The 24,624-nt window shown below is 40.6% G+C and overlaps 3 protein-coding genes and 1 long non-coding RNA gene across 4 annotated transcripts; 3 read left to right on the top strand and 1 right to left on the bottom strand.

The window, feature by feature from the left end:
- Window positions 1–29: 29 nt before the first annotated feature.
- Window positions 30–14,558, bottom strand: LOC137193991 (uncharacterized). Its single transcript, XR_010930902.1, has 3 exons — window positions 14,386–14,558; window positions 13,880–13,954; window positions 30–460 (listed from the first exon to the last, which is right to left on the bottom strand). It is a non-coding gene; the product is annotated as an uncharacterized lncRNA (long non-coding RNA).
- Window positions 2,428–7,843, top strand: crsp7 (cofactor required for Sp1 transcriptional activation, subunit 7). Its single transcript, XM_067605489.1, has 4 exons — window positions 2,428–2,582; window positions 2,691–2,890; window positions 3,958–4,032; window positions 4,123–7,843. The coding sequence occupies exons 2-4, from the start codon at window positions 2,819–2,821 to the stop codon at window positions 5,860–5,862; spliced, it is 1,887 nt and encodes a 628-aa protein (XP_067461590.1). The 5' UTR covers window positions 2,428–2,582; window positions 2,691–2,818; the 3' UTR covers window positions 5,863–7,843.
- On the top strand, window positions 11,455–18,568 carry cnn2 (calponin 2). The gene is made up of 7 exons (XM_067605492.1): window positions 11,455–11,630; window positions 14,443–14,564; window positions 14,680–14,746; window positions 15,272–15,409; window positions 15,598–15,714; window positions 16,710–16,856; window positions 17,129–18,568. The coding sequence occupies exons 1-7, from the start codon at window positions 11,574–11,576 to the stop codon at window positions 17,432–17,434; spliced, it is 954 nt and encodes a 317-aa protein (XP_067461593.1). The 5' UTR covers window positions 11,455–11,573; the 3' UTR covers window positions 17,435–18,568.
- Window positions 18,569–20,736: 2,168 nt separating this feature from the next.
- On the top strand, window positions 20,737–24,515 carry rps15 (ribosomal protein S15). Its single transcript, XM_067605488.1, has 4 exons — window positions 20,737–20,838; window positions 21,238–21,323; window positions 22,954–23,188; window positions 24,353–24,515. The coding sequence occupies exons 1-4, from the start codon at window positions 20,836–20,838 to the stop codon at window positions 24,464–24,466; spliced, it is 438 nt and encodes a 145-aa protein (XP_067461589.1). The 5' UTR covers window positions 20,737–20,835; the 3' UTR covers window positions 24,467–24,515.
- Window positions 24,516–24,624: the final 109 nt, after the last annotated feature.

The following is a 24,624-nucleotide window of genomic DNA, read 5'->3' as shown; positions in this document are numbered from 1 at the left end:
ACTGCGATTACAGCCCCAGTAACTGGTATCAGAGTCAACTTTCTCACCCACTCTGCAGCCTCACGTCCAGTGTTTGCCCTTCCCTCTCTCACTCTGTCCACACTAACTTTTAAAGGGTTGACTGGATATTTTGCATGTAGTAAAAGTATGAACTTTCTCCCACCTCATTCACCCACAACCTCAACTCATTGTATTCTATTGCAACACTAAAGTATATCTCCCTGTTTTGCTTTCCTAATACTAATTTAATGCATCCACAAAGATCCGTTCCAGCCTGTTCACTATCCTTGAGGTTCAGCTTCACCATCACTGATGCCCTCAAATGGCTGAAGTGTTTCAATCAACCAGTCTGGCTTACTGGTGCAGCATCCTGCATGTTGCTTCATGTTTCAGGAACAGGTTCTGCTGTTTGACTTTCATCCTTTTCAGAAAATGCAGGACTCCATCTGCTGGTGGAATGCTGTAATATAAAGTAAAGTCATCAATGTTTGTTCATAATAATTTACAAATTGTTAGAAACACATTCATATTAAACATTTATTTGAATATCTGCCTTGAAAATGACCGCTGTTCATGTAGTAAATGTAATAGAGCTGTACAACCAGTGAGAGATTTTTGTGTGTGTGTAGGTGTGTGGTAAGTGATGCAATAATGAAAGAAAAGTAAGAAATAGCTAATTTCATTTAAAAATGGACGGATTTTGATGTGACTCTTTCCTCTACGAAGAGTAAAAATAAAGACTGGTGGATCTAACTGGCAAGATCTTTTTTATTTTTTATGTTTCATGTAAGTTTGGCATGTGGTTTGATGTTTTATATTCCTTTTGACAGTAGCTGAATTTAGTCAATTAATCATTAGTTGACTGACACATAATGAATTAACAATTTTGATAATCTGCTAATTATGTAAGTTGTTATCAAGTAAAAATGCCTAACGTTGTTTGGTACAATGGAGGTCTGAAACTGACAAAATGTTGCAAAAGGCAAAAACTGAGTACATTAATTATAACTTGTCATTTTGTCAAATTTGCTGGCATGTATATGGAATTTTGGTGATAAAGAAATAAGTTTTATACTGTACATTTTCTTGACAGACATTTCATCAGCAAAAACTAACAAATAAATTCAATTTTGAGTTTGAGTTGAGCATCTAATTTTCTGTTTTTTTAAAAAAGATTAAGGTTATACCAAAAAAGTCAGTCAGACAGTCCCAAAAAAAGATGAGTTGTCATTTCATGTGCGTTGTGACAGAAGGAAAAAGAGGGTCAACATTTAGCCTATATTTTACAATAACTGAACCTCCAGCAGTGCAGGTGGACGGTATTTCGGTTGTTAACTGGTGATTCTCAGCAGAATGTGTTGTGGTTGTCGTGGTGGCGACAGCTGTTGAAAAAAAACAACAAACAGAGCAGCCTCTGGATTTATTTTAATCAATTTTGAATAATACTCATCTGTGTCTATTATCTATTTCTATCTATTCAGTCACCTCTCAGTGATTCTTACAATGTGGGAAACAAACCTAAAGCCAATCTTGGGATTTTATAACCTATCGTCATTCTCAATCAAAAAGTTACTCAAATTGTTGTGTACAGTTTATGATTTCATGAGTTCATTTGTTGGTGAAAATTTTGTTATGAGATCTCCAGAATTTCTTTAAAGTCCCCCTCCACTCAAAAATATGTTTTTCTTCTTGTTCCTACAGTTGGATGTTTGACCTTCACTGAGCAGAATGATGTATGTGCAGAGTTTGACACTAGAAGGCTGTTTTCACATTCATCTGCTGAAGGGGGAAAGTTTCTCTATGCTCATTGAAAATCCAGTTGTAAGGGGCGGACCTATGAGCAAGATTTGTAAAATCACAAATAGTTTGGAGCCAATTCTGGTCCAATATTCATCTTACACACACAACTTACACACGTGCGCAAACATTGAGAATAACTTTACAGTGAAGTAGGAAACATCTTGTGTCCAGCAGGAAAACTTTTTTTTAATGAGGGAGAAGCAAGAGATGCCACTTTAATGCCACTTTTTTGTGGCAAAATCATACCAGAAACAAATTATTATGTAGAGTATTTTATATACATCTTAAAAATGTATTTCTTAGAATTTGAGAAATGTTGCTGTCTTTTTTTGTACAGCCACTTTGGAAAATATTTGCATGTTGTGTATCATCAATCAAAGGCCTTTATCTTTTATACTTTTTTACAATAAATATACTTACAAATGTGGAAAAGGGGAAAGTGACCCATATTCAACCAATTAAATATACTAGTGTCATGCTCAGCTAATCTATATTTTCCCCCTCAAAAAAGTAACTTTTTGTTGGTGATACCGTTTAATTTACATGATGTAAGACAAAAAGGACCAGACGAATATATACTGTATAGAACATTCGATTTAAGAGATTTTGATTTAAACTGCCGTTACTACGAGCAACCGCTGCCAAACGTCCCCAGTTAACACGGTCACTCGTTAAACCGAAACACCGTCAGAGGGATGTTTACTTGGTTTTACGTGCAGACGTCAAACTACATCGTATCCCATCATGCAGCAGGAGGCCGTGGAGAGATCCAGCAGCTGGTAGTGAGTTACCACAGCGCCGAGCAGGCAGCAGCTAACGGCCAACACAGCGCACATACACACACACACTTCATGCTCCATGTGAGATAAACTGAGCCGTCTACCTTACAGGAGACACGCAGAAATATGCTGTACGGACGCCTGACGAGTCACCACAGCGGCTTTTGAGTCACCATTGTCACCCGGTTTTCATTTTGGAGGATTCCTCCCTCCATCCTCCGGATCGCACCGAACAGGCGATGACAACGGCCCCGGCAACCCCGCAGCAGATGAAGGACCGGCTGCTGCGGGCCGTGGACAGTCAGAGCAATGTGAGTGAGGCTAGCTGGCTAGCTTTAGCTTGTTTACCTGCCCTCCGGTAAACTCAACCAGGCTCTATATCCCGACAGTTACCAGTTTAATGTGTTAAAAAATGCTTTACGTTTTGGGTCAGCACCCATATAGCAGGTAAATGTCTGCGAAAGAAAGGGGAGACGATGAATCTGTGGAGGTGACAGCTCGCAAAGCTAACTTAGCAGCAGCCTTAGGTTGGTTAGACAGCAAACTGGCGTTAGCTGGTTTATGTAGCATGCTAGCTGCTAGCCTAGCCGTTACACCGTATTTAACGGTAACTTTATGTAATAAACATAACAAACACGCTCCCTGAGAATACGTATTTAACTATAATACCATCTTTATGTTTTATGGAATGGTCAGAGCTTCGCTGTGGAGCGTTTCACGTCAACAGTCCCTTGTTAACGAAGTGTGGGAGGTAGTTAGCTAACTCGTAGCTTGGATAGCTGTAGCTACGTTTTAGGAAATAGTCAGACCCTTCCCTCTCAAGTTAGTTAAACGCTAGCGGCAGCCAAATCAGCTACCACAGGTAACTCTGTCGACACTTGGACACTGGTGGACTTTGTCGACATGATAATAAACTAGTGTAAATTAAAATTAGTTAATTTTAATGCCCGTTTTTGCTCAAATGCCACACGTTTGTTTTAGCGCATGCAATGATGAAGGATTTTTGAGCTGACACTTTGCCATCTTTACTTTTCAACGTCGCTCTGTAGCAGAGAGACAAGCTAATGTTTCCTAGCTCGTCGTAAGCTAACTTGCCCCCACACTCTACACGTTGCAGACACGATTCAGTGGTTTTCTATTCGTCCAAATACTGGAGTTTTTCTATATATCACATTCATTTATGACAGTTAGTAGTCGTGTCTGTGTTACCCACTTGTATTATTTTCCTTAGTGTGACTATATTGTGATTAAAATTCTTATTTAACTATGTCTTCTACTGCCAAACTCTGTGAATTGTGGTTTTGGACAAGTACCGTTTTTTGCATTGAGAGAGCAGGTGAAATAATACAAAATGTTTGTGTTTGTCCCCCCCCTGCAGATATGCAATATGGTGGTCGTATTAGAGGTTATTTCCGGTCTCGAAAAGTATCCTATCACCAAAGAAGCACTTGAGGTAAGACAATTGACTCTCTGTGAACTACTTTTTCATGTAGAAATTGGGTTGCTTGATTTCTCTCTAACTCTCACACACATTATTCATTAGGAAACTCGACTAGGAAAACTGATCAATGATGTACGAAAGAAGACCAAGGATGAAGACCTTGCCAAGCGTGCTAAGAAACTCTTACGAAACTGGCAAAAGCTGATTGAGCCTGGGCCTGCTGTGGCTGCGAGTGTCCCTGGGTCTACCAATGGCAGTTCTCATCCCTGCAGAACAGAAGCCCCTCCACCTGACATCGCTGTGTCAGGGAAGGGGGTCCCTGAAGTCAAAACCAGAAATGATGTTCACAACACATACTCACCAAAAGCTGAGAAATCAAGCAGTCGCAAGCGCCGAGCAGAGAACAGAGACAGTGGAGTGCACTTACCAGAAAAAATCTCCAAGATGTCATATGATAACTCTGTTTCACCACCACCCACCAATGGGATTGCAGGAAGCCCTGATACCCTGCCTGACCAGGAGGTCGTCCCGTCCCCTGACAGATCTCGCATAGAGCACCTTGACAATGATAAAATCAACAGAATTCCAGTAAACGCTGTCAAGCCTCGCCCCAGCTCCCCTGGAGTGGCCAAACTACCTAGCACTTCCTCTTTAATCAAGGTTGCTGTGATGCAGCAGGCCAGAATGGATGATGGAGGAGGAGGAGGCGGGTATTATCAAGCCAAAAGTCCCCGTGGCCTCACTACCAGTCCAAGGAGCACGAAGCAAGACACCGTGACCAAGCGCTCTGCGGCATACACACCGAAAGGAACATCTATCCCAAGCCCATCCCCTAGAAATTCTCCCCTTCCTTTGTCCCAGTCTGTATCCTCCCCAGCTCAAGCATCTTACGCTGACAAGCTGCCACACTCTTCTCATAGGTCTTCAATGCACTGGGCCAGTTCGTCAGATGTCCCTTCTCATTGCCCACCACAAGACATATCTGCAACACTGGAATCCCCATCAGTCTCCCCCTCACCCTCTCACCCCCAACACAACTCAGAACTACACAGGCCGACACCTGAGGTAGCCATGGCTGTGTCTGATGACACAGACGGGGCAACAATCCCCAACTCAGAGCATAAACGGAGGAAGTACAGGTCTAGAGACTACTCTGTCAACTTAGATGGCCAGAAAATAGAGGACACGACTAAACCAGTACGGTTAAAAGAACGCAGACTAACATTTGACCCTGTCACAGGTCAGATAAAACCCCTGGTACATAAAGAACCTTCTCAAACAGAGGAAGCCCCCACTCCTGACCCTGCTGAGTCTAGGCAGAGAACTGAAAGCACTGTACAACAGCCCGCTGCCGCTGCCATGGCCACGGCCTCGGCTACGGCCACGGCCTCGGCTACGGCCACGGCTACGGCCACGGCCACGGCCACAGCTCCAGGTCCCAGCCCTAACCCTTTTCACCAGACGAACTGGAAGGAGCTGTCCAGAAATGAAATCATCCAGTCCTACTTGAACCTTCAGAGCAATGTGCTCACCTCCTCGGGGGTCCAGGCCCCTAGTGCACACTTTTTCATGTCCCAGTATCTGAAAAGGGAAGAACAGGAAACCAAGGAGTCGAGGAAGACGCACGTTCTGCAGACGGACAACTTAGTAGGGGATTTACCGGGCGTCAGCCGAGAGGTGACGGATGAGGACCTGGACAGGATACATACACAGCACTGGCCGGGGGTGAACGGTTGTTATGACACCAAGGGCACCTGGTTTGATTGGACAGAGTGCATATCATTGGACCCTCACGGGGATGAAAGCAAATTGAACATCCTGCCATATGTTTGCCTAGACTGACGGGTTTGGGAAGGTTGCTGTCCTTTTCCACTCCTGTGTTCGTCTCCCCACAGAGACAAAGATACTTTGTGATTTTGTTTGTCCACTGTGAGTTTGGCAAAAGCCAGGCCTGCTAAACTCCCCCCCTGCCCCCCCATGCCTCTTCCTCTTTCTGTGATAATCTATTGAGATTTTGGTATAAAAAGAGTAAAGATTAAAAGAATAGTTGAGTTTGTGATACCAAGGGCTGTTTCTGTTTTATTTTTCAAACTGAAAGCCACAGGAATGACGAGGCCCTAGTTGCAGAGTGCTGCTACTAACAGAAGACAAAAAAAAGAGGACAGAATTATCCATGGCAACCAGAAACAATGTTTCGATGTGAATTTTCAATGTTCTGAATTGTACCACTATTTCAGGCTCACTTGATAATACTGTCCGTATTTTTTTACCTTTTAGTTTCTAATGAGGAATTACAATCTAGGGTTGAATTTGAGGGAAGGCTGGGGTTTAGCTGTCCTGTCCAGGCCGCCATGTTGGTGCCCAGAAAGGTGTCGATAGAGTTCATCTAGCACAGGTAGAGCTGAACATGTCCAGAGTGTGAAATACTGGAGCATATTTGGCAGTTACAAGAAGCTTTATGTGAGATATAAAGAGTAAATTATAAATTTCTTATCATGTATACATCTATTTATTTTGACCAGTTCATTTATGGGACATTCATCAAAACCAGATGTTCAAAAACATATAGATCTCCTTTTCTTTTCTCTTTTCCGCATCACAATGTCGCCGGCCTGATCTATAGTGTAAAAGGGGGGGCATACAAATGTTTTTTGCGTGGTCTTTCTTTAAGATCGGCCAGTCCATTCGGTCATCAACATTCCATACTCCACCCTTCACACCCTTTCGCTCTCTCCGTCTCATCACACAGCTCCCATGTCCATGCCATCTCAACTCAAGAAGAAATTTATTCTGGATTAAATATTTGGTTTCCAATTGTTCCATCAAAGTAGTGTGGTGCTAATTGAAAATTTGAGAACCTCTCGCCACCCACTAGTTCTCTCTCAAGCCTAAAATATGAAAGAATGTCAAATTAGGTGGTGCTGATCAATAATTGCATTTTCGAGACAAAAACAAGGAAATGTTTGAATGCTGGAATTCACTCTGTCTCCATTCCTTTAGATCCTTTTTGCCTTTTGGAATTCCTTCGAGATTTTTCTACAAGTTAAACAGCCTTAGTGAATGTACAGGATTGAGACCTCTTTGCACTTGTTTGTAAGTTGACAACTTGTTGGTCATTTCATCCCTGACTTGATTAAAGTGTGAATAGTGACTGATGTTCCCACAATGTTACAGTTATGTGCCCATATAGTTTGTTCAGTTTCAGACACAATTCAAGTTCTTGCAGCTGCATTTGATGGTTTTGAAAAATATTTAGCAGCATTTTGTTTGCTTCCATTTTTTAAGTACAACAAAAAAAAGGGAGAGAGAAAGCAGTGTGCATCTGATTATTGCCATTTTCCATGTGACAAACAATTAATACTTGATTTCGATTTCCCTTTATACTCACCAGTCACTACCACGTTTTCTCACATGACCTGTTAAGATTGGCTTCTGCCGCAGCCTCTCTACTCATTCATTCTTTCAGTCATTCATCCCTACCAATGTGCCTTGGTAAACGGTAAATCTGGATTTGCTTCCGCATAAAACACGCCTGTCCTTGGAGCCGGCTTTATGTGCGAGAACTCCAAATCCCACGATCAGTATGACGCTGGTATATGCACCATTTCTGTTACTTTTTTTGTACACACTGATTTAGTGAGGGTGACGCTGCAGACAATGAGAAACTGCACAACAACAACAACACAGCTGGCAATAAAGGAAAGTGCTACAACTGGTTGATAAGAATCTGTTTTCTGGAGTTTTGACTGGGGCATCTTTATTTGTTCAGTGTTTAACATCTCTCAATTGTTTGAAAAATAAAATGATCTAATTCTTCAGCTCAGTCGACTGACTTGTGCGTCTTTTAGAGTTCCGTGAATTTATGACACATCGTGTTTAACAATTGTGAACATCCTTGAAGGTTTTTGCCCTGTTGAAACTAAACGGGTCGGTCTGAGCTTTGTACACTTCTGCCTTTTTATTTTGAGCTTCACTGTACTAAGTTGCATTATGCCGTAATTTGTTGTACTTACCCAGTTCATCCATATGGGGGTGCACATTGTCCATTTGCCTCCTTTGTCTGCATCAGTGTGTTATGTAAGCTTGAGATGTTAAGAGTAATTGCAGTTCAGTGGGAATTGTTTGATCAGGCTTGTCCTTTTTCTATTTCCATAAATGATATCAGGCCCCATATTTTTAAATAAAACAATCCTACCAAACATTTAGATTGTTTTCCGTCTGTGGACACCTACGTGTGACAGTAAAATATGGCCTTGTGTATTTAAAAGTGACACCTTTATTAGCATCATTAGTCTAAAGGTTTGATCCTAACTACGTCACTCCCTGCTCTGACTCAGTGAGCTGATGTCACCTCATTACAGATCTCAGGATGAGTAACTGTTGTTCCCTCGGGTGCATTTACTCTGAGACTCTGAATCAGTCCTCTGCACACCTGTATGATGTACTCACTACACCTACGCTCAGAAATACAGCTGTTTTTGACCAGACACCCCATCAGAGACTTAAGGAGAGACACCTGGGCTGATATCATTATTCCTCTCCAGTCTTGTCTTGTTTGGTTCCCAACTAAGCCAAAAACACACTGTCAGCTTGAGGTTGTGCAATTCATCAAAATCTGCTGATGTGTTGATTGGTTGATAAGACAACATTACGCTCTCGCTAGCACGTAGTTACAACAGCAACAAAAAAATGCTTTCTGACACTGCTTTGTAGATCATTTCATGAAATGTCTTCAGATTAGAGCAGCTTTTAGTATATAATTTTAGTGCCCTCAGGTAACTGGTTTTCAGCTTCAAACCCCTCAAACAGAAGCTCCCCAACATCAAACATACTCATGACTTTAGCACCCAGCAATACAAATCACTTTTATTCAGGTGTGTAAGAATTCACTAAATGCAACCATGGAACCAGACTAGGTGAAACAAATGCCTGTTAGGGCCATTTCAGTGTCCTTAGTGTCAATAGCCAATGGCTCCCATCTTGACTAGTAGCACTGTCGTCCATAATGAGATTAGGGCTGGTCTGGAAAAACAACCGAGTATGTGCCACAGTGAAAAGGCCTCCTTTTAGAAAATATACATTGGCGTTACTTTAAGGGGCACCCAAAAACCACAGCTATCTATCAGCTATATGATTTGTGGTTATTTCTCCAGATGTTCATGTTAGGATGAACAATCAATAAAGTTACATTGTCATAGAATCATGTTATCATTATTCTGTTACAAAAGAGACAGTGATAGTGAGACTGTTGCTCCAAGTCTGTAACATTTTAACACTGGTGTTACTTTTTTTTTTTTTTTTTAAAGATGCAGCCCTGGCACAGGACCCCGTATTTAAATATAATGATGGTTTTCTATTTGAAAGTGATTGCTTTTTAATTCCAGGATGGCAACATAAGAGTTAGAGTTGGACTTCTTGCTCCAGTGTGAGAGAAAAGAAAGTAAACGCTTCTTTGCGATTGTTACTTACTGTTATAAATTATGTCATTGATTTATAAAGATGGGAGCAGCCCGGTTGTTCATCTGTAGACACGTTACTCTGATAAGCTTTACAACTCCTGGCATGCGAGAAGTTGTAGGCTATTTGTTATCTACAGTCCATAGCTCCGACATTACGTCAGCTCAGTAGCTCATTGTGCTTAGTTTAGTTCCTCTAAACTTTTTTTTTTTCTCAACAGTGACTCAAGAAAGTGCGACAATCTGTCTGGTCCGCTGCGCGTCTGGTATGCAGGGTGGGACCTGTGGATCACTCCCACCATTCAGGAATTTGGGAAGTTTCCTTCCATATAAGGAGTTTTTGATATCAATCGCGACCTAAGGAAGGGAAGGGGAAAGGTGGAGCCTAGGATCGATTAACGAAGCATATGACCAAAGAGTACACAGGATAACCAAGAGGACTCCTGTCTGCGCACTTCCGTAGTCGCTGGAACTCGTAAAAGTTTATAGTAGGAATGAATGAATGGTTTCTTATCAAGTCTGTTATTCTGAGTGCAGGTTTATAGTCTGTAATATAGTCTATATAACTCTTTATGACATCTGTTGTGCCTTCCACTATTATCTTTGTATATATTTTAAGCTCATAGCTCACCCAGTATCTACAGTAACTTAATATCGGATGTTTTTAAGGTGAAGTGAAAGCTCTTTAACAAATCTCTATGAATGGGGCTACATTAAGAGCCTGGCAAAGTACGTTTAATTAGACACATGCACAATAAACATATATTAATATTATAAATCAATGAAGCTAAGTAGATTGGGCTAATTATGAAAAGTGGCTCAATCAGGTGCTTCAAAAAGCAGCTCATGTAACCTACATGCTGTGAAAATGCGTCTTCACATTTTAAAAATTAGCAACCAGTGTACTGGGCTGTAGCTAGGATTTTTAGAAATACAGAGGTTGTAAATCCCCTCAATTTTAACCAGAAACCAAAAAGAGGATTTCTATAGAACAACACAACTGCTCCCAAGTTTTTTTCCCCCAATATCTTAATTGGTGAAGCAGCTGTAGAGAGAGATGAGAGGAGAGAGAGATGGGAGACAACATGATAAGAAGGTCCTTGGCCAGACTTAAACTGGGGAAATTGTGGTTCACAGCCACTGTATTGGTGGTGACCTGACTCATGTAATGGTGTGTTTTTCTGTGTCAACTTGTTAGGATAAACCACTGTCCTACTTCCCAGTGTCAACGTGCTCCAGCTCCAGAGAAAAGCAGCAATTTGATGACATTTGTTCCTGGATCGACAAATCCCAGCCACTACACACTGACTTCTCATGTCTGCATAATGTGTCCAGTGTGCGTATTATGAATAATGCAATGTGTGTTGCACTCAACTTTTTGGAATGATTTGTCATATTTTATTTATTCAATTACCTGCTCACCCAATTGTGTCCCAGGGTTCCCATCTGATAAGATTTCTGCTTTTAGATGTTTTATTGTAGAAAGTGTATGAAACTCATGACCAGAACAGTCATACATTCTGTCATTGTGTTACTTATGGATGGAATTACAGTGTAAAGAAATGATACCCCTTTTTGCTGGGGACCCCCTGGAATCCCCTCAAGGACCCCTGGGGGTCCCCAGACCCCACTTTGAGATACACTTATCAAATGCACATGGAGCTATTTCATGCACCCAAAAGCTAACAGGTTCTGTCCTGGGTTGAATATGGATGAGGGATATTAATCTTAATGTTGTCTTAATGCTCACATTACTGTCCAAATATTTGGACAAACTGATGTTTTGGCAACATTGTCCTTGAAACCTTCATGCCAATAAAGCCCCTCTGAACTGAACTGAGTTGACTTAACATCAACAACCAACATCCATACATACTCAGGTGAACCACAGTGGTGAACTATCTTGACTCTTGAATCCACCATCTTTGGTAGAAACCGTGGGAGCGCTCTAATTGGCGGCCGTAAAAGAGAAAGGAAGTATTTAGTTCACTCCGAGGTTTCATTGGAAGAGAAAGTCCAAGATAATTTAGCGCAGTTTTTATTCTCAAGTAGGTGTCTTTTTTTCCACTCAGACAGAAACATCTCAACTCTCTGACAATGGCGAGCTTTAACAAAGGTCCTGCATACGGACTGTCTGCGGAGGTCAAAAACAAGGTGCGTACACTTACTTTTACGTATTAATTACAGAAAGTTGTATCAAACTTCATCCAGTCATCGTGCTTATGTATAGGAGTCACCTGGCCTCCATTTTGAAGTGCGTGCTCAGGTTCACAAGATAGTCAAGTAAATGAGAAGATAGTGTGCAGAGATTTAATGAGATTTTTTTTTAAAAGATAAAGACTCCAACTTTAACGAAACTTAATTTTGAGTATATTGACTTTGCAAAGTATATATTCATCTGCAAGTTGTAGCTCTTGACAAGCACAATAGATATCAGTATATTTCTCCCTGTACACACGCAGGAGACTCACTTAAAAAAGACTATGGGCGTTGTCCCTCCTGGCAAAGAAGTATGTCGTTGTGGCAAAAGTGTGATCCCCGTTTCCAGCTGTACTCTGTCCCCTGTGCATCTTGTTGCCCGGCGTTGTGACCCGCATTAGCAGATAATGTAATTCACCTATTAGTCCCTGGCTTGGATGCCATCCATCCTCGTTATTGCCCTTCCCTGAATCTTTTTTTTATTGCTTGTGCGGAATAGCAAGCCCCCCCTTGCGGTAAGGTATCGTGCTGTTTCTCATAGTTCAACTTTTTATTCGCCTAAATCATGTCGGATCGATGCAGGAAGGAAAGTTTTTCCAGTTTTCATTCTGTTGAAATAAATCACCATGTTTGACTGAAGTCACACAAACCAAGACGAGTCCCCAAAAATGACCCCAACCTCTTCGGTAGTGTGTAACTTCAGTGTGTGTGTGCGGCCTTGATGAGGAAAGCACCCTGTTAATGTAGACCTGCAAAGATCTCTGCACACCCGGATCCACTTAAAATACCAGGCCTGATGCTGGAGATTATTTTTCCTAACCACGTTATTGTGTATCACACTGAGCTGCATAACCTTGGGAATTGTTCCCTTTTTTTGAAGTTAAGGGATAAACTGTTGTTTCTGTGTAATAACTCACTGTGCATTCATGTATTACCAGTAAGGCTGTCTTAACTTTGTCAAAAACATGCCTTCTTTTAACTCTGTTGTATTTTCTCACACCCAAAAGTGGTAAATGTGGTTTAAGTTGCAGAGATCTTTGGTTTTGCTTCTTCTGCCTTCACACACACACCAACTAGAGTTTCTTTACCTCCTTCACCTTCAGCTGATTTATTTATTTTTTTATCTGCATTCCTTGGCTGTGCCCTTGTATGGGAGAGAAAGGGTCACGTCCCCTCCCCAAACCTCCACAGAACAACATGTGCCGGACGTAAAGAAAACATGTAGATTTCCTCTGTCTGTTGGCAGTGATGGCCTTGAAGGGAGGGCTAAAGAGATGCTGACTTGAGTCAGTGGTATTTCCTGCCATCAGTGACGTAGCCTCTACCGTGAAATGTGAAGCATTTAAGGATTTACAACACCCCCCCCCCCCCCCCCCCCCCCCCTGCCCACCCACACCACCTTTGCTTTTGCTTATTAAGCTGGCTGCATATGCCATATGCAACTTTTTTTTTTTTTTTTGAATGTCACCACTCTCCGTATTCATTCATCGGATCGACACGCACAGTTGCATACCCTCGCTGCTTCATTCAGCTCTTTTATTCGAGCACTGTGGGGTAAATTCCTTGTGTTCAGCTTGTCTCTGTAAATTACATCTGTAAGACTCTTTGTGGGCAATTAAAATAGCCCAGTGTTGTTTTTAATATGGGGATAACTGAATGAAGGAAATGTAATTAGAAGACAGACATTCCTTAAGAGCACAACCAGCTGTGAGCCCAGTGCAGCCAACTTTTATGTATATAGTAGGTTCAGTTTCTCACTGGCCTCTGGACAGAGAGAGATTGTTAGTTGGTTGTGAGTTTGCACGGAGCTCATTCAACACTTTTATCCTTTTAGAAGAGAGAAGAAATGTATACCTGTTTCAGTTCAAGTCAATGAATTTTTTTTTTTTTTTTTTGTCCTTTCATTTCTGCTTTCCAGCCAGTCACACATTTAACTGAACTGTTGTTTGTGTAGTCATAAAGCTCTTCCTGAATGGCCTCCTTTTAGAATTCCTCACACCTCTGTCATCAATAGAGAAACGCTTATAAATCTAAGTAGCACCTCAGTAGTGACAACCAGAACTGAAAGTCAATCTTTGTGCCATGTTAAGCCCCTTCAAACACACCCTCCTCTTGTCAGCCACTGCCTTCCTGCGCTTCAGGGGAGAATTTAGCAGTTTACAAAACAGGATATCCGTGTGTGTGTGAGTGTGCGTTTTTGTTACCTCTTTGGGACCTTTTCCGGTATAAACATCGACTTTGTCGGGACCTTTAGACCTCATGGGGACCAAAACCCAGTCCTAATGAGGCAAAACATCATTTCAAAGGTTATGGTTAGGCTATCCATGATAAATGGAAGTCAATGCAATGTCTTAACAGGGATAACTGCACAAACTTGTGTGTTTGTGTTTGGTCATGTCAGTGTCACCTTCTTATTTATGAGGGCTGAAAAAGACAAAAAACTCTGAGTACACAGAGCAAACTATGTCGAGGCAAAGTGAAAAATAAGGGTGACCGTGAAACATGATTGCATGCAGTCAAAATAAACTTTTGAGGACAGACTGGTTTTGTGATGTATAATTATCCGCAGTTCTGTCATTACAGATGCGGCTCGGTTATTGGTGGTGTGTCTTGAGTTTTCTTCTTCTCATAAAGGCTCTTTAGTGGTTTGTGTGGGTGGTTTGTGACAGTCTGTGAATAAGTGAATTCATTTACTAAAAAAATATCCTACCGGCCATTATCGCTGCTGGTGGAACACACGTGACCTTTGATCACTCTGCCCGAACAGATCGCACAGAAGTACGACCCTCAAAAGGAAGAGGAGCTGAGGATCTGGATTGAGGACATCACCGGCACCTCCATCGGCCCTGACTTCCAGAAAGGCCTGAAGAATGGAGTAATCCTGTGCGAGTAAGTAGAGATTAAAAAAATTCCCATTCCGCTGTGGCATGAGAGCCTTGATCATCTGTTTTTAATACGTACAATTGTTTGGAAATTTGAAACATTTTCCTCCTTTCATTCTCAGTCTTATCAACAAGCTTCAGCCAGGCTCTGTGAAAAAGATCAACAAGTCAGCGCTGAACTGGCATCAGGTGAGTTAGTTGATTGCTCATGTTTTTCAGCTAATTGAGGGTGCGGTGAGATCATGTTAACCGCATAGAGATGATGTCACTTTATTTATTTTTGTAGCACTGGTTCATTGACACCAGTGATGATGGTTCATGCAATCAGAGACGTGCTTTTGTACGTTGTTACCAAATAGCTCCTTGTGCTGTCATGTTGTGCTTTGATCATTTTCTACCAATTGGGATGTTGGTACATTGAATCATGCGAGGTCATGGTTATACTTGCATTTGCTTGCTTTTACAGCCACTGCTTATAGCAGCGTCTTAAACTGGTTTCTTTACTGAGGTGTAACCAGTCACAGTAAACTTAGTGCCCTGTTTGAGATTTGAGATTGACACATGTTTTTTTTTTACAGATATATGACTGCTTTTTGTTAATAGGAACATTTAAGATGAAATGCGTACAGAGAAATGATCACACCTCATTCATTTTAAATCCTGTACAAACAGTGTTGATCTTGTCTAAACCGTTTATATTGGTGTGGTTTTTAGCTGGAGAACCTGACCAACTTCATCAAAGCCACCACAACGTACGGACTGAAGCCTCATGATATCTTTGAAGCCAACGACCTGTTTGAGAATGGCAACATGACACAGGTCCAGACAACGCTGCTCGCACTTGCTAGCATGGTGAGTCTCAAACTATCATAAACAGATTATATCTTATACTATTGTTACATCTCAGTATGTCAACACTTTAGTTATATCTGATGTGTGTTCCCTCAGGCTACAGTGCTTAGTGAACCGCAGTTACTGTTATGAATGTTTGGATTTTTGGATCTCCACCATGACGACCTTCTACACTATATTTTCTCCAGGCTAAGACCAAGGGCTGCCATTCCCGGGTGGACATTGGGGTGAAGTACGCAGACAAGCAGGAGAGGATGTTTGATGAGGAGAAGATGAAGGCTGGACAGTGCGTCATTGGCCTACAGGTACAGTACAGACGGTCTTGAGGGCGCTGGCTGAACAGCACGGTTTAAAATGTCGGCGGTTCGATCCTGCCAGCGGACCTTTGGTGCATATTGTTCCCTGTGTGTCTCTCTCTCCTCGTAAAATACCCCAAAAAATATAAAGAATGTGAAGGGTGTTACATCTGAAACTCTGCTCAAACCACAGAAAACTGAGCCTTGTGTACACTTCAGCCTAAAATCTCCTCACCTGTCAGATTTAAATCTTGCTGGCCAAGGTGTCTCCAACCATTTCTCGGTTAGTTGTCATTTCAAAATAGCAAACAGCCTTTATTTAAACACGACTGCAGTTTATTTTGGCACAGGTCCGACAGTGATACTCAGGGCTGTGGAAGATAATGTAATCCATTGTGACAGGACAAAGAAATCCCAGGTTGTCATATCTTCACTCAGATGAAGGGGGAAAAAAGTATCTGACTGTAAAACAAAATCCCACAAAACCAGACACAGCTTATGAATTTGATATTTTTGGCTGAATCTGACAGAGGAGAGGCACCTCACATGCTTGGAAAGCTGAGCTCTCTATACCGCATGTGGTGAAACTATTGCGAAACCAGAGATTGTCATGATCATGTCAAGCAGAGCATACTTCTGTGTAAGAGCTGCTCATTGTTCTCTTCCTCTTAAGCTTCTCTGTTTTGTTATTGGTTCCGTTGCCAAGAAAGATGTCAAGTAGATACGAAGGCTACCGAAACAGAGAGGAAGAGAAAATAACTTGCTGTCACAAGCTTCATTTGAATGTAGCCATAGCAGACAGCTCACTGAAATGTTAAAGGATGTTTTCTTGGTGTCAAAACTTTGTGAATATTACTTACTTAACTTGCATAATTACAACATTAGGGAACATTCAGCTTCTGTTTAAGTTGTTTTAAAGTAAATGTTTGTTTTTTGTAAGTCTCGTATGACAATTAATTGTAGATTTTTATTTATTTTTTATTTTTTGTGCTTTTTCTCTTTAGATGGGGACCAACAAGTGTGCCAGTCAGGCAGGTATGAATGCATATGGCACCAGGAGGCACTTATATGACCCCAAAGTTCAAATCCAGCCCCCCATGGACAACACAACCATCAGTCTGCAAATGGGAACCAACAAGGGGGCGAGCCAGGTACTGGAACACATTCCTTGCTTGTTATGAATTCATTATTATAGGATTGCAGTGGAAATGAGCCTCAGGGTATTTAGCATCAGTTATTCCCCGTAATTCGACTGCTGTGAGCAGGTGTCTTGTTTAGTCTTGTCGAAAGCTGTAAAACCCTGGATTTTCTCCAACGAGGGAAAGCTGACACTGGATCTGTTTGCAACATAATTGCACTTAAGAAAAAGTAAAGCTGAATGTGTTTTCTAGCCGTCTTATTCCTCTGTCTGTGTCTCCCACAGGCTGGGATGACTGCTCCAGGAACAAGGCGTGCCATCTACGACCAGAAGCTGGGCACGGACAAGTGTGACAACACCACCATGTCCCTGCAGATGGGATACAGCCAGGGAGCAAACCAGAGCGGCCAGAACTTCGGCCTGGGACGGCAGATCTACGACGCTAAGTACTGTCCTAAAGCTGGAGAAGTCCCAGATGAGCAAAACGGGGCAGGCGGAGTCCGCGACTACATCCCAGATTACCAAGACGAGGGTTACCAAGGTTACCAGGAAGAGGAGCAGGTGTACCAAGAAGATGGGACAGATTACTAAGGGGAAGAAGGGAGCTGAGAGGGGGAGAGAGAGATTGTGTCAAGGAAGCATGTCCTGCAACACCATGTCAAGGCAGGCGGTGTATTTTTTATATCCATTAGGATGTTGTACCTTTTTTGGGTCATATCCTGTTAGTATTGTATGAAAATGTTTTCTTACCCCTTTTTTGTGCAAAACCATTGTAACACATATCATGATGAACTGTTTTTCTGTGATTTTTTTTTTTTTTTTTTTAATATTTAAAGTGACCACAAAAGCCAGTCCTTTGGCTTAGCTAGTTTTATATCCCAGGGATTTTTGTAATGTGCCAAATCCCCACTATTTTTTCCAGTGGTTTTTGCTGACTCATTAGTTGTGTTAAGGGAGATCCCTAAGTTTTTGTAATGGGAACATGAGAGTAAAAGTGAAACTTTAGGGAGTTTTTTAGAAAACGCATGTTATTTTGACTTTAAAAAAAAAAGAAGCCCATGCTTGTATGTATGTTATAGCTGAATCATCTGTATAAACAACATCAATTTAACTCCTGTGAATGAGAATGTACATCTGTTTGTGTTTTTTACTTCTTCAGTATCTTCAGTATTTGTCATTCACATATAGTAAAGAGTTTTCAGACAGATGAGGGAACAAAATGGATATGTTAGAACAAACCAGTCTTAGCTTTTCTATTCTGTCTCTCTCCTCACTCATTTTTTTTTTTTTTTTTTTTTTTTTTTTTTTTTTTAAATGGAAGAAATATTTCCTTTGTTTGCATAACCAGTCCAACTGGAGTTAAACTTGTTTTCTTTGGATTAAAGACAGTAGGGGAAGTGGATAAAAAATACTCAAGTGAAGTTTTGAACATTCCAAGCAAGAATACTGGATTTTTTTGTCATTGAATAATGTTTAAGTGAATCATTCTTCAATATTGGTTGATATGCAAACCAATCTTATGATTATATTTGATCATTTAAGATTTTTTTTTTTTATTTATGCATATTTGTGATTTGAATGGGGGCTGTTTTTTCTACCTTGACTCATTTCGTATTGAACTATACTTTTTTTTTCTTCTGGAATAATCTTTATGCCAGTGGAAAAATAATTGACTTGAGAAGTATGTTTTTGTGAATACGGTGTAATAAAGATGTGTATTCATTATCTGGTGTTGTTTGTATATGTATTAGTGTAATGTTTATTATAATCTGCAGTAGTGTAGCATTGTTCAGGTGCCTGGAAGCATATTTATCATTGCTTAAAAATGATAACAAACCAGTTGGTCAGAGATGATGAACAAAACAGGAAGGGTTATGAAACACCAGCTCTTAGTACAGTACACAAGTTGCACTGTTTCTACATTACTGTGCACTACTGTATGATAAGTCCTTACAATAACAGACAGTCTGTATTGTTTTAAAAAGATATTTTTTAAATGTACACACTTACCCTCCAGTTTATCAAGCCATGCAGATAGTTTTGGTTTTACTGTCCAGGTTTTGAGAATTCTGTTGAAAATTGGGGGTGAATTGGGATTTTTACATTTTAAAAATTCTACAGCAACACAAAAGAAAAGTCTGCATACAACTGTGCCCACTCCACATGCATGAATTAGTATAAATCAGATCAAGAATGCAGCAAATCAAATAAAAGAAAACTAATTCAAATAATCTCTACAATCAGATTTTAGACCTTCATGTCTACAGTGAAGTTGATAAAGAAGATACAGATAAAAACATATTTCATCTTGCCTTTCACCCTTGCATTGGGCTGGAGGCAGATAGATATCTGGGTAAATAAAACCAAAACTATCTGAAAGGGTAAATTCGAACAGAGGAAGTGAGAAAATATTCTGTTTTTGAGGATTGAAACTGACTCTTTTTAAGTTCCTATATTTTCATTAGCCAACAATTCTTTGACTTAACTTTTTTTATAGTTGTGTTTAAAAAGAAAAGCCAACTCCTACCAGCAACAGGTTGAAAAGACGTTGAGTCTGGTTGACAGCTGAAGGGCACTTCAGGGTGGTTGTTGCAGAGGATCAGTCCTTTAAATCAAAAAGTAAAATATTCCAAACCTTAAGTAACAGTCGCAGTTCTGGAAAAACCTAATCACAAATGAAAGTCCAACTTTCAAATTGTAACCATGTGTTTCAAAACCTACATGGATGTAACAAAAAAAAAAAAATCAAAATAAAATTAAAAGAGGAAGACAGAAGTTCTTATCATCATTGGTCCTGAAAGCGTTCAAAATAATTTGGGACTTTTGACCTCTGACCACTATACACTAAGAATAAACAGCAGCCAATAATGAGGTAAAAAAAACAATGAGGTAAAAGGAACAAATGCAAATAATTTTGCCTTTAATTGCATTTGTTTCTTTTACCTTTTTTTTACCTCATTGTTGGCAGCTGTAACATTTTAATTTCCCTTTGGGATTAATAAAGTATCTATCTATCTACAGACGTTTGACACATTAAATGTCTGAATGTTTGACCCCTACACTGAGGGGATCTGGTGATTCTGTTCTACTTTGGGGGCCATTTTGCTGGCATGGTTTGGGTCCACTTGTCCCCTTAGAGGGAAGAGTCACTGCAAATCAGTACAAAGTAGTTTTGAGTGATCGCCTTTATCCAATGATGAAACATTTCTATCCTGATGGGAGTGGTCTCTTTAAGCATGACAATGCCCCAAGTCACAGGGCATGAGGGGTAACTGAATGGTTTGATGAGTATAAAAATGATGTGAATCATATGCTATGGCCTTCACAGTCACCAGATCTCAACCCAGTTGAACACCTATGGGAGATTTTGGACTGACATGTTTGACAGTGCTCTCCACCACCATCATAAAAAGGATGATGTTCATCCCTCCAGTAGAGTTCAGCGACTTGTAGAATCAATGACAAGGCGCATTGAAACTGTTCTGGTAGCTTGTGGTGGCCCAACACCTTACTAAGATACTTTATTTTGGCTTTATATATATATATATATATATATATATATATATATATATATATATATATATACACACACACACACACATATATATATATATCAAATATGCTGGTGTCTCACAAAATGGAAACACTGAAGTTTACTTTCCACCTCTGATCCTGTCATGAGTTGGTAAGCTACATGTCTTTCAAATACTAAACATTCAGACCATCCACAACATACTGTTTTTCTCTATAACTGCTTTTTTTTCCTCCTCCTGATGTGTAGAACTCTGTGCCACAGTTTAATGTGCAGTTAGAAACGATAATAAAAATGGGACACGTTGGTAGGAAACTTGACACTGAACACAAACTGCACCACCTGCTGTTCACAAAGGGAACTACTACCGGAAGACACCGCCGGATGTTTGATCTGAAATCGCGCGATATCAGGCCCAGCGAGACTTCTGCCCGTTCTTTTCCCCTGAACCTCAGGCAAGATGGTAGGTGTCCAACCTGATCGTGAAGCGTCTGAAAACATAATCTACATGCATCTGAACTCTACAGGGACATTTTATGATACCTGACTCCATCATCCGATCGTTACATACTTTTACCAACTTAATTGTAGTAAATCTTTGCGTAGAATGTCAGATAAAGTCATCTTTATTGGCTCTGTAGTAGCCGGAGCGATGGCCGACTGTGCTAAGCTAACGTCAGCTCGGTGTTCAAACTTCAAGAAACAGTGTCTTCTTTGTGTTGTCCCCATGCGAGGACTAAATAACTACTCTGTAGATGCCAAACGTATACATTAAACTCATTTGTGGTGTAAACATATGAGCTGTGGTGTGAAAGCTAATTGGAAGCTAAATGCTAACCGGTGATGATGTCTTGTGTTTCAGGCGGATACAGAGATCAAGAAGAAGCGTACCTTCAGGAAGTTCACCTACAGGGGTGTGGACCTGGACCAGCTCCTGGACATGTCCTAGTAAGTGAGACACTGCCGTTGGTCAGCTGGAGTCATCAAAATGAAAAACTTACACCGACTGACACTGTAGTTGCACTATAGCACATACTCACACTCACTGCACATATATATCTTCTAAACATGAATGTAAAGCTTAATTTTCCCTCATTTAAAACCTTTTAGGTTTACCTGTATTCAACTCATGTTTGACATTTAAGTAAAGCTCAGGGGTGTAACTGTACACAAGTCACGGTTTGGTATGTACCTTGGTTTTGGGGTTGTGGTTCGGTATGATTTCGGTACAGCGGGAAAATACAGGAAGAAAATAATTTGGTCCTTTGAGGAAAATGTGAAAATCTAATAGCTCGTCGATCAAAACTATTACTGAAATAGTTTAGTTATGCTACAGTAGAAAAAGAAAACATCCCTTCTGTTTATGAAGACTTATGCTCAGAATTGGTTCTTATGACTTGATTTCGACCACATCGGAAACCAAATATTTATAGCTGTTCCGAATGGCCTCACTTGAAGGCGACTGCCACAGACAGGGAAGGGATGGGGAGACATGGTATTGTGTAAATACTGGGATAAGACTGCGTATTTTAGTAATATTGTTTGTACTCAGTCAGTGTCATGGGTGGATCGTCCTGCTTGGATCTTGTTTGTTGTTCCGACGACAGCAACACTACATAAGCATGGGTAACAAAGGCAACTTTGCTAAGCCGGCGAGTATACATCTATAAAAATGCTACACCTATGTGATGCGCTGTTAAAATGTTCTTGGTGGAACTTGCGCTCTAGATTATGGTTCTACGTGTTGGAGTTTGTGGATTGTTAAACTGTGTTGACAGGTCACAGAATATACTGAACTGAGGAAAGTTAAGAACCAAACATCCGGTACCAAACAGTTCAGGGTGAATACATATACTTTTAAACCCCTAGTAGTGAAGCCTTTATGTCACATTCTGTAGGTGAGATGGTGAAGATTATTTCTGCATAAGTCAGGAATGGCCTTTTTACTAACTACATCTGGCTATAAAATTGTCTCCAATCTAAATTGATGAAATGTGTCTGCATCAGCTCTCTGTCCAAAGATATTGAAAAGGTAGGTTTTGTCACAGTCCCAATGTAGATGATAAACATTGAGCAGAGTGATCAGTTAGTAATCTGATAGTTTTAACTGATTTAGAGCCATCTGGAGATGATGATAGTGTGATTGCACCTTTTTATAGTCATGTCACTATATCTTAATTCCCTATGTTTTCCATTTCAGTGTAGCTGGAAGTGTAAAAGTTGCTCACAGAGCATTTAAATGCCAATCAATAACTGCCACTAGAGCTACAACAATTACACAGAAACAAGACATTTAATCAATCAATGTTTTCAGTCATTCTCAAATATTTTCTGGTATCTTTAGAGGTTGCGCCTTGGGAAGAAGTGATCTGAATTTTTCACCATTTTCTGGCATTTTATAGACCAGTAAGATGAGTTAATCGATAAAATAGTTGACAGATTAATTGATAATGAAAATAATAGTTGCAACCCAAACTGCCACTATGGTGTGCTGATGATTTGCAACACATGAAACAAATGTTAATGCCAAAGATCGCCAAGAACTTTGTTGACGTCATTGTCCTGTCTCTCTCTGTAGTGAGCAGCTGATGCAGCTCTACTGTGCCCGCCAGAGGAGGAGGCTGAACCGTGGCCTGCGCCGCAAGCAGCAGTCCCTCCTGAAGCGCCTGCGCAAGGCAAAGAAAGAAGCTCCCCCCATGGAGAAACCAGAGGTGGTGAAGACCCACCTGAGGGACATGGTCATCCTGCCTGAGATGGTTGGGTCTATGGTTGGAGTGTACAACGGCAAGACTTTCAACCAGGTTGAAATCAAGGTGAGCTGCTAGTGGTCAGGAGGGAGGAAGAACGTATGTGTACATTTTGAAATGCTCAGCTTTCTCAGACAACCATATCCATTACTTTGGTCACCTTCCTGAGAACGAATGTCACTTGAGTCCCAAAAAAATTACATGATGGGTGATCTGATAGTGAGGCATGCATGTGTTTTTAAAAAAACAAAACAATCCCCCTCCCCCCCACCATACTAAGCTCAGGATAACAGTAGACTGTGCATACAAAGCTTGTGTCCAGGTAGAAGTTAATCAAAGCTACAATGCTTGCAGTCACACTCACTTTGAAGCCATTCGTAATAATTTCCTGTATCTGTGGCCTGTAACAGGAGACGTTTCCTATTAATGTCAGAGCTTTACGCATATGGTTTAGGGAAAATTTGATGTGTAAGGTTGCTTTCGGACTTGAAATGGATAATTGACCATTTGAAAGACCCAAGTAATATATTCTAAATTTAGAATTATTGTTTCTTTGTACACACACAACCACAATTGAATGGTGGCTGTACATGACTGTAGATGGTAAGATAAACTCATTTGCATTTGAAAGTAATAAATTAGATACAGTCTCATTGATGCACAGCTACAGACCTGACATTTTTGTGAAATTTGAGTTGATATAACTCTTAAAAAATTTCAAGTTACTGCTGTTATTTCATTCTTTAGCATGCACCTTGTATGACCCATTATGCTGCAAATTTACCCATTTATACCTACTTTGTTATCCCCTTCCTCCACCATGTAAACCAGCCTGAAATCACAACTAAAGAATTGTAATATTCAAAACATGAAGGACCATAAAATATACCTCTGGCAACATCAAATTCATTGATTTAAAGCAGGATGTTACAAAGTGATGGTGTTGATTTAAAAACTAAGAGCTGTGTTAAGTGTACACTTTGAATTTATCCTAGACCTCAGGTTATGATTAGCAGTTATTACATTACTGTGTACTACTCTTGAGGCTTGATTTTATGCTGTGCAACTGCTTGTGATGTATCACTGTGAATTTTTACTTTTTTTTTTTTTTCTTAAGTCTGAATAAAATTGAGTCCAATTGTACAACTTACTGTTCTGTACATGCTGCTCTAAGTATTTATCTTGTGGCATTTATCTTGTTACTAACAAAGCTGTTTGTCCTCCCCACAGCCTGAGATGTGCGGTCACTACTTGGGCGAGTTCTCCATCACCTACAAGCCAGTCAAGCACGGTCGCCCTGGTATCGGAGCCACACACTCTTCCCGTTTCATCCCTCTGAAGTAGAATGGCTGTATACTTTGTATAAATAAAGACAATTGGGTGCTCCACAAAACTTGTCTGCTTTGCTTTCTTTAGCATACTGCCTCAAAATGAAAATGTTTGTACAGGGTGTTTTCATACAAAGTTGAGTGTTTGACCGTGATTAACAGTGGCTGGCTTCA

This window comes from Thunnus thynnus, chromosome 12 (assembly GCF_963924715.1).
Source record: "Thunnus thynnus chromosome 12, fThuThy2.1, whole genome shotgun sequence".
NCBI lineage: Eukaryota > Metazoa > Chordata > Actinopteri > Scombriformes > Scombridae > Thunnus > Thunnus thynnus.
The sequence above is the reverse complement of the archived record's forward strand: the minus strand, read 5'-3'. Positions and strand labels throughout refer to the sequence as shown.

Bases quoted from the DNA above. Each gene is read 5' to 3' on its own strand.
- crsp7 (XM_067605489.1), top strand. From the start codon at position 2,819: ATGACAACGGCCCCGGCAACCCCGCAGCAGATGAAGGACCGGCTGCTG. The intron at 2,891-3,957 runs GTGAGTGAGGCT...CCCCCCCTGCAG, and splicing joins CCGTGGACAGTCAGAGCAAT to ATATGCAATATGGTGGTCGT. The intron at 4,033-4,122 runs GTAAGACAATTG...ATTATTCATTAG, and splicing joins TCACCAAAGAAGCACTTGAG to GAAACTCGACTAGGAAAACT.
- cnn2 (XM_067605492.1), top strand. From the start codon at position 11,574: ATGGCGAGCTTTAACAAAGGTCCTGCATACGGACTGTCTGCGGAGGTC. The intron at 14,565-14,679 runs GTAAGTAGAGAT...TTTCATTCTCAG, and splicing joins AATGGAGTAATCCTGTGCGA to TCTTATCAACAAGCTTCAGC. The intron at 15,715-16,709 runs GTACAGTACAGA...TTTTCTCTTTAG, and splicing joins AGTGCGTCATTGGCCTACAG to ATGGGGACCAACAAGTGTGC.
- rps15 (XM_067605488.1), top strand. The intron at 21,324-22,953 runs GTAAGTGAGACA...CTCTCTCTGTAG, and splicing joins CAGCTCCTGGACATGTCCTA to TGAGCAGCTGATGCAGCTCT. The intron at 23,189-24,352 runs GTGAGCTGCTAG...TCCTCCCCACAG, and splicing joins TCAACCAGGTTGAAATCAAG to CCTGAGATGTGCGGTCACTA.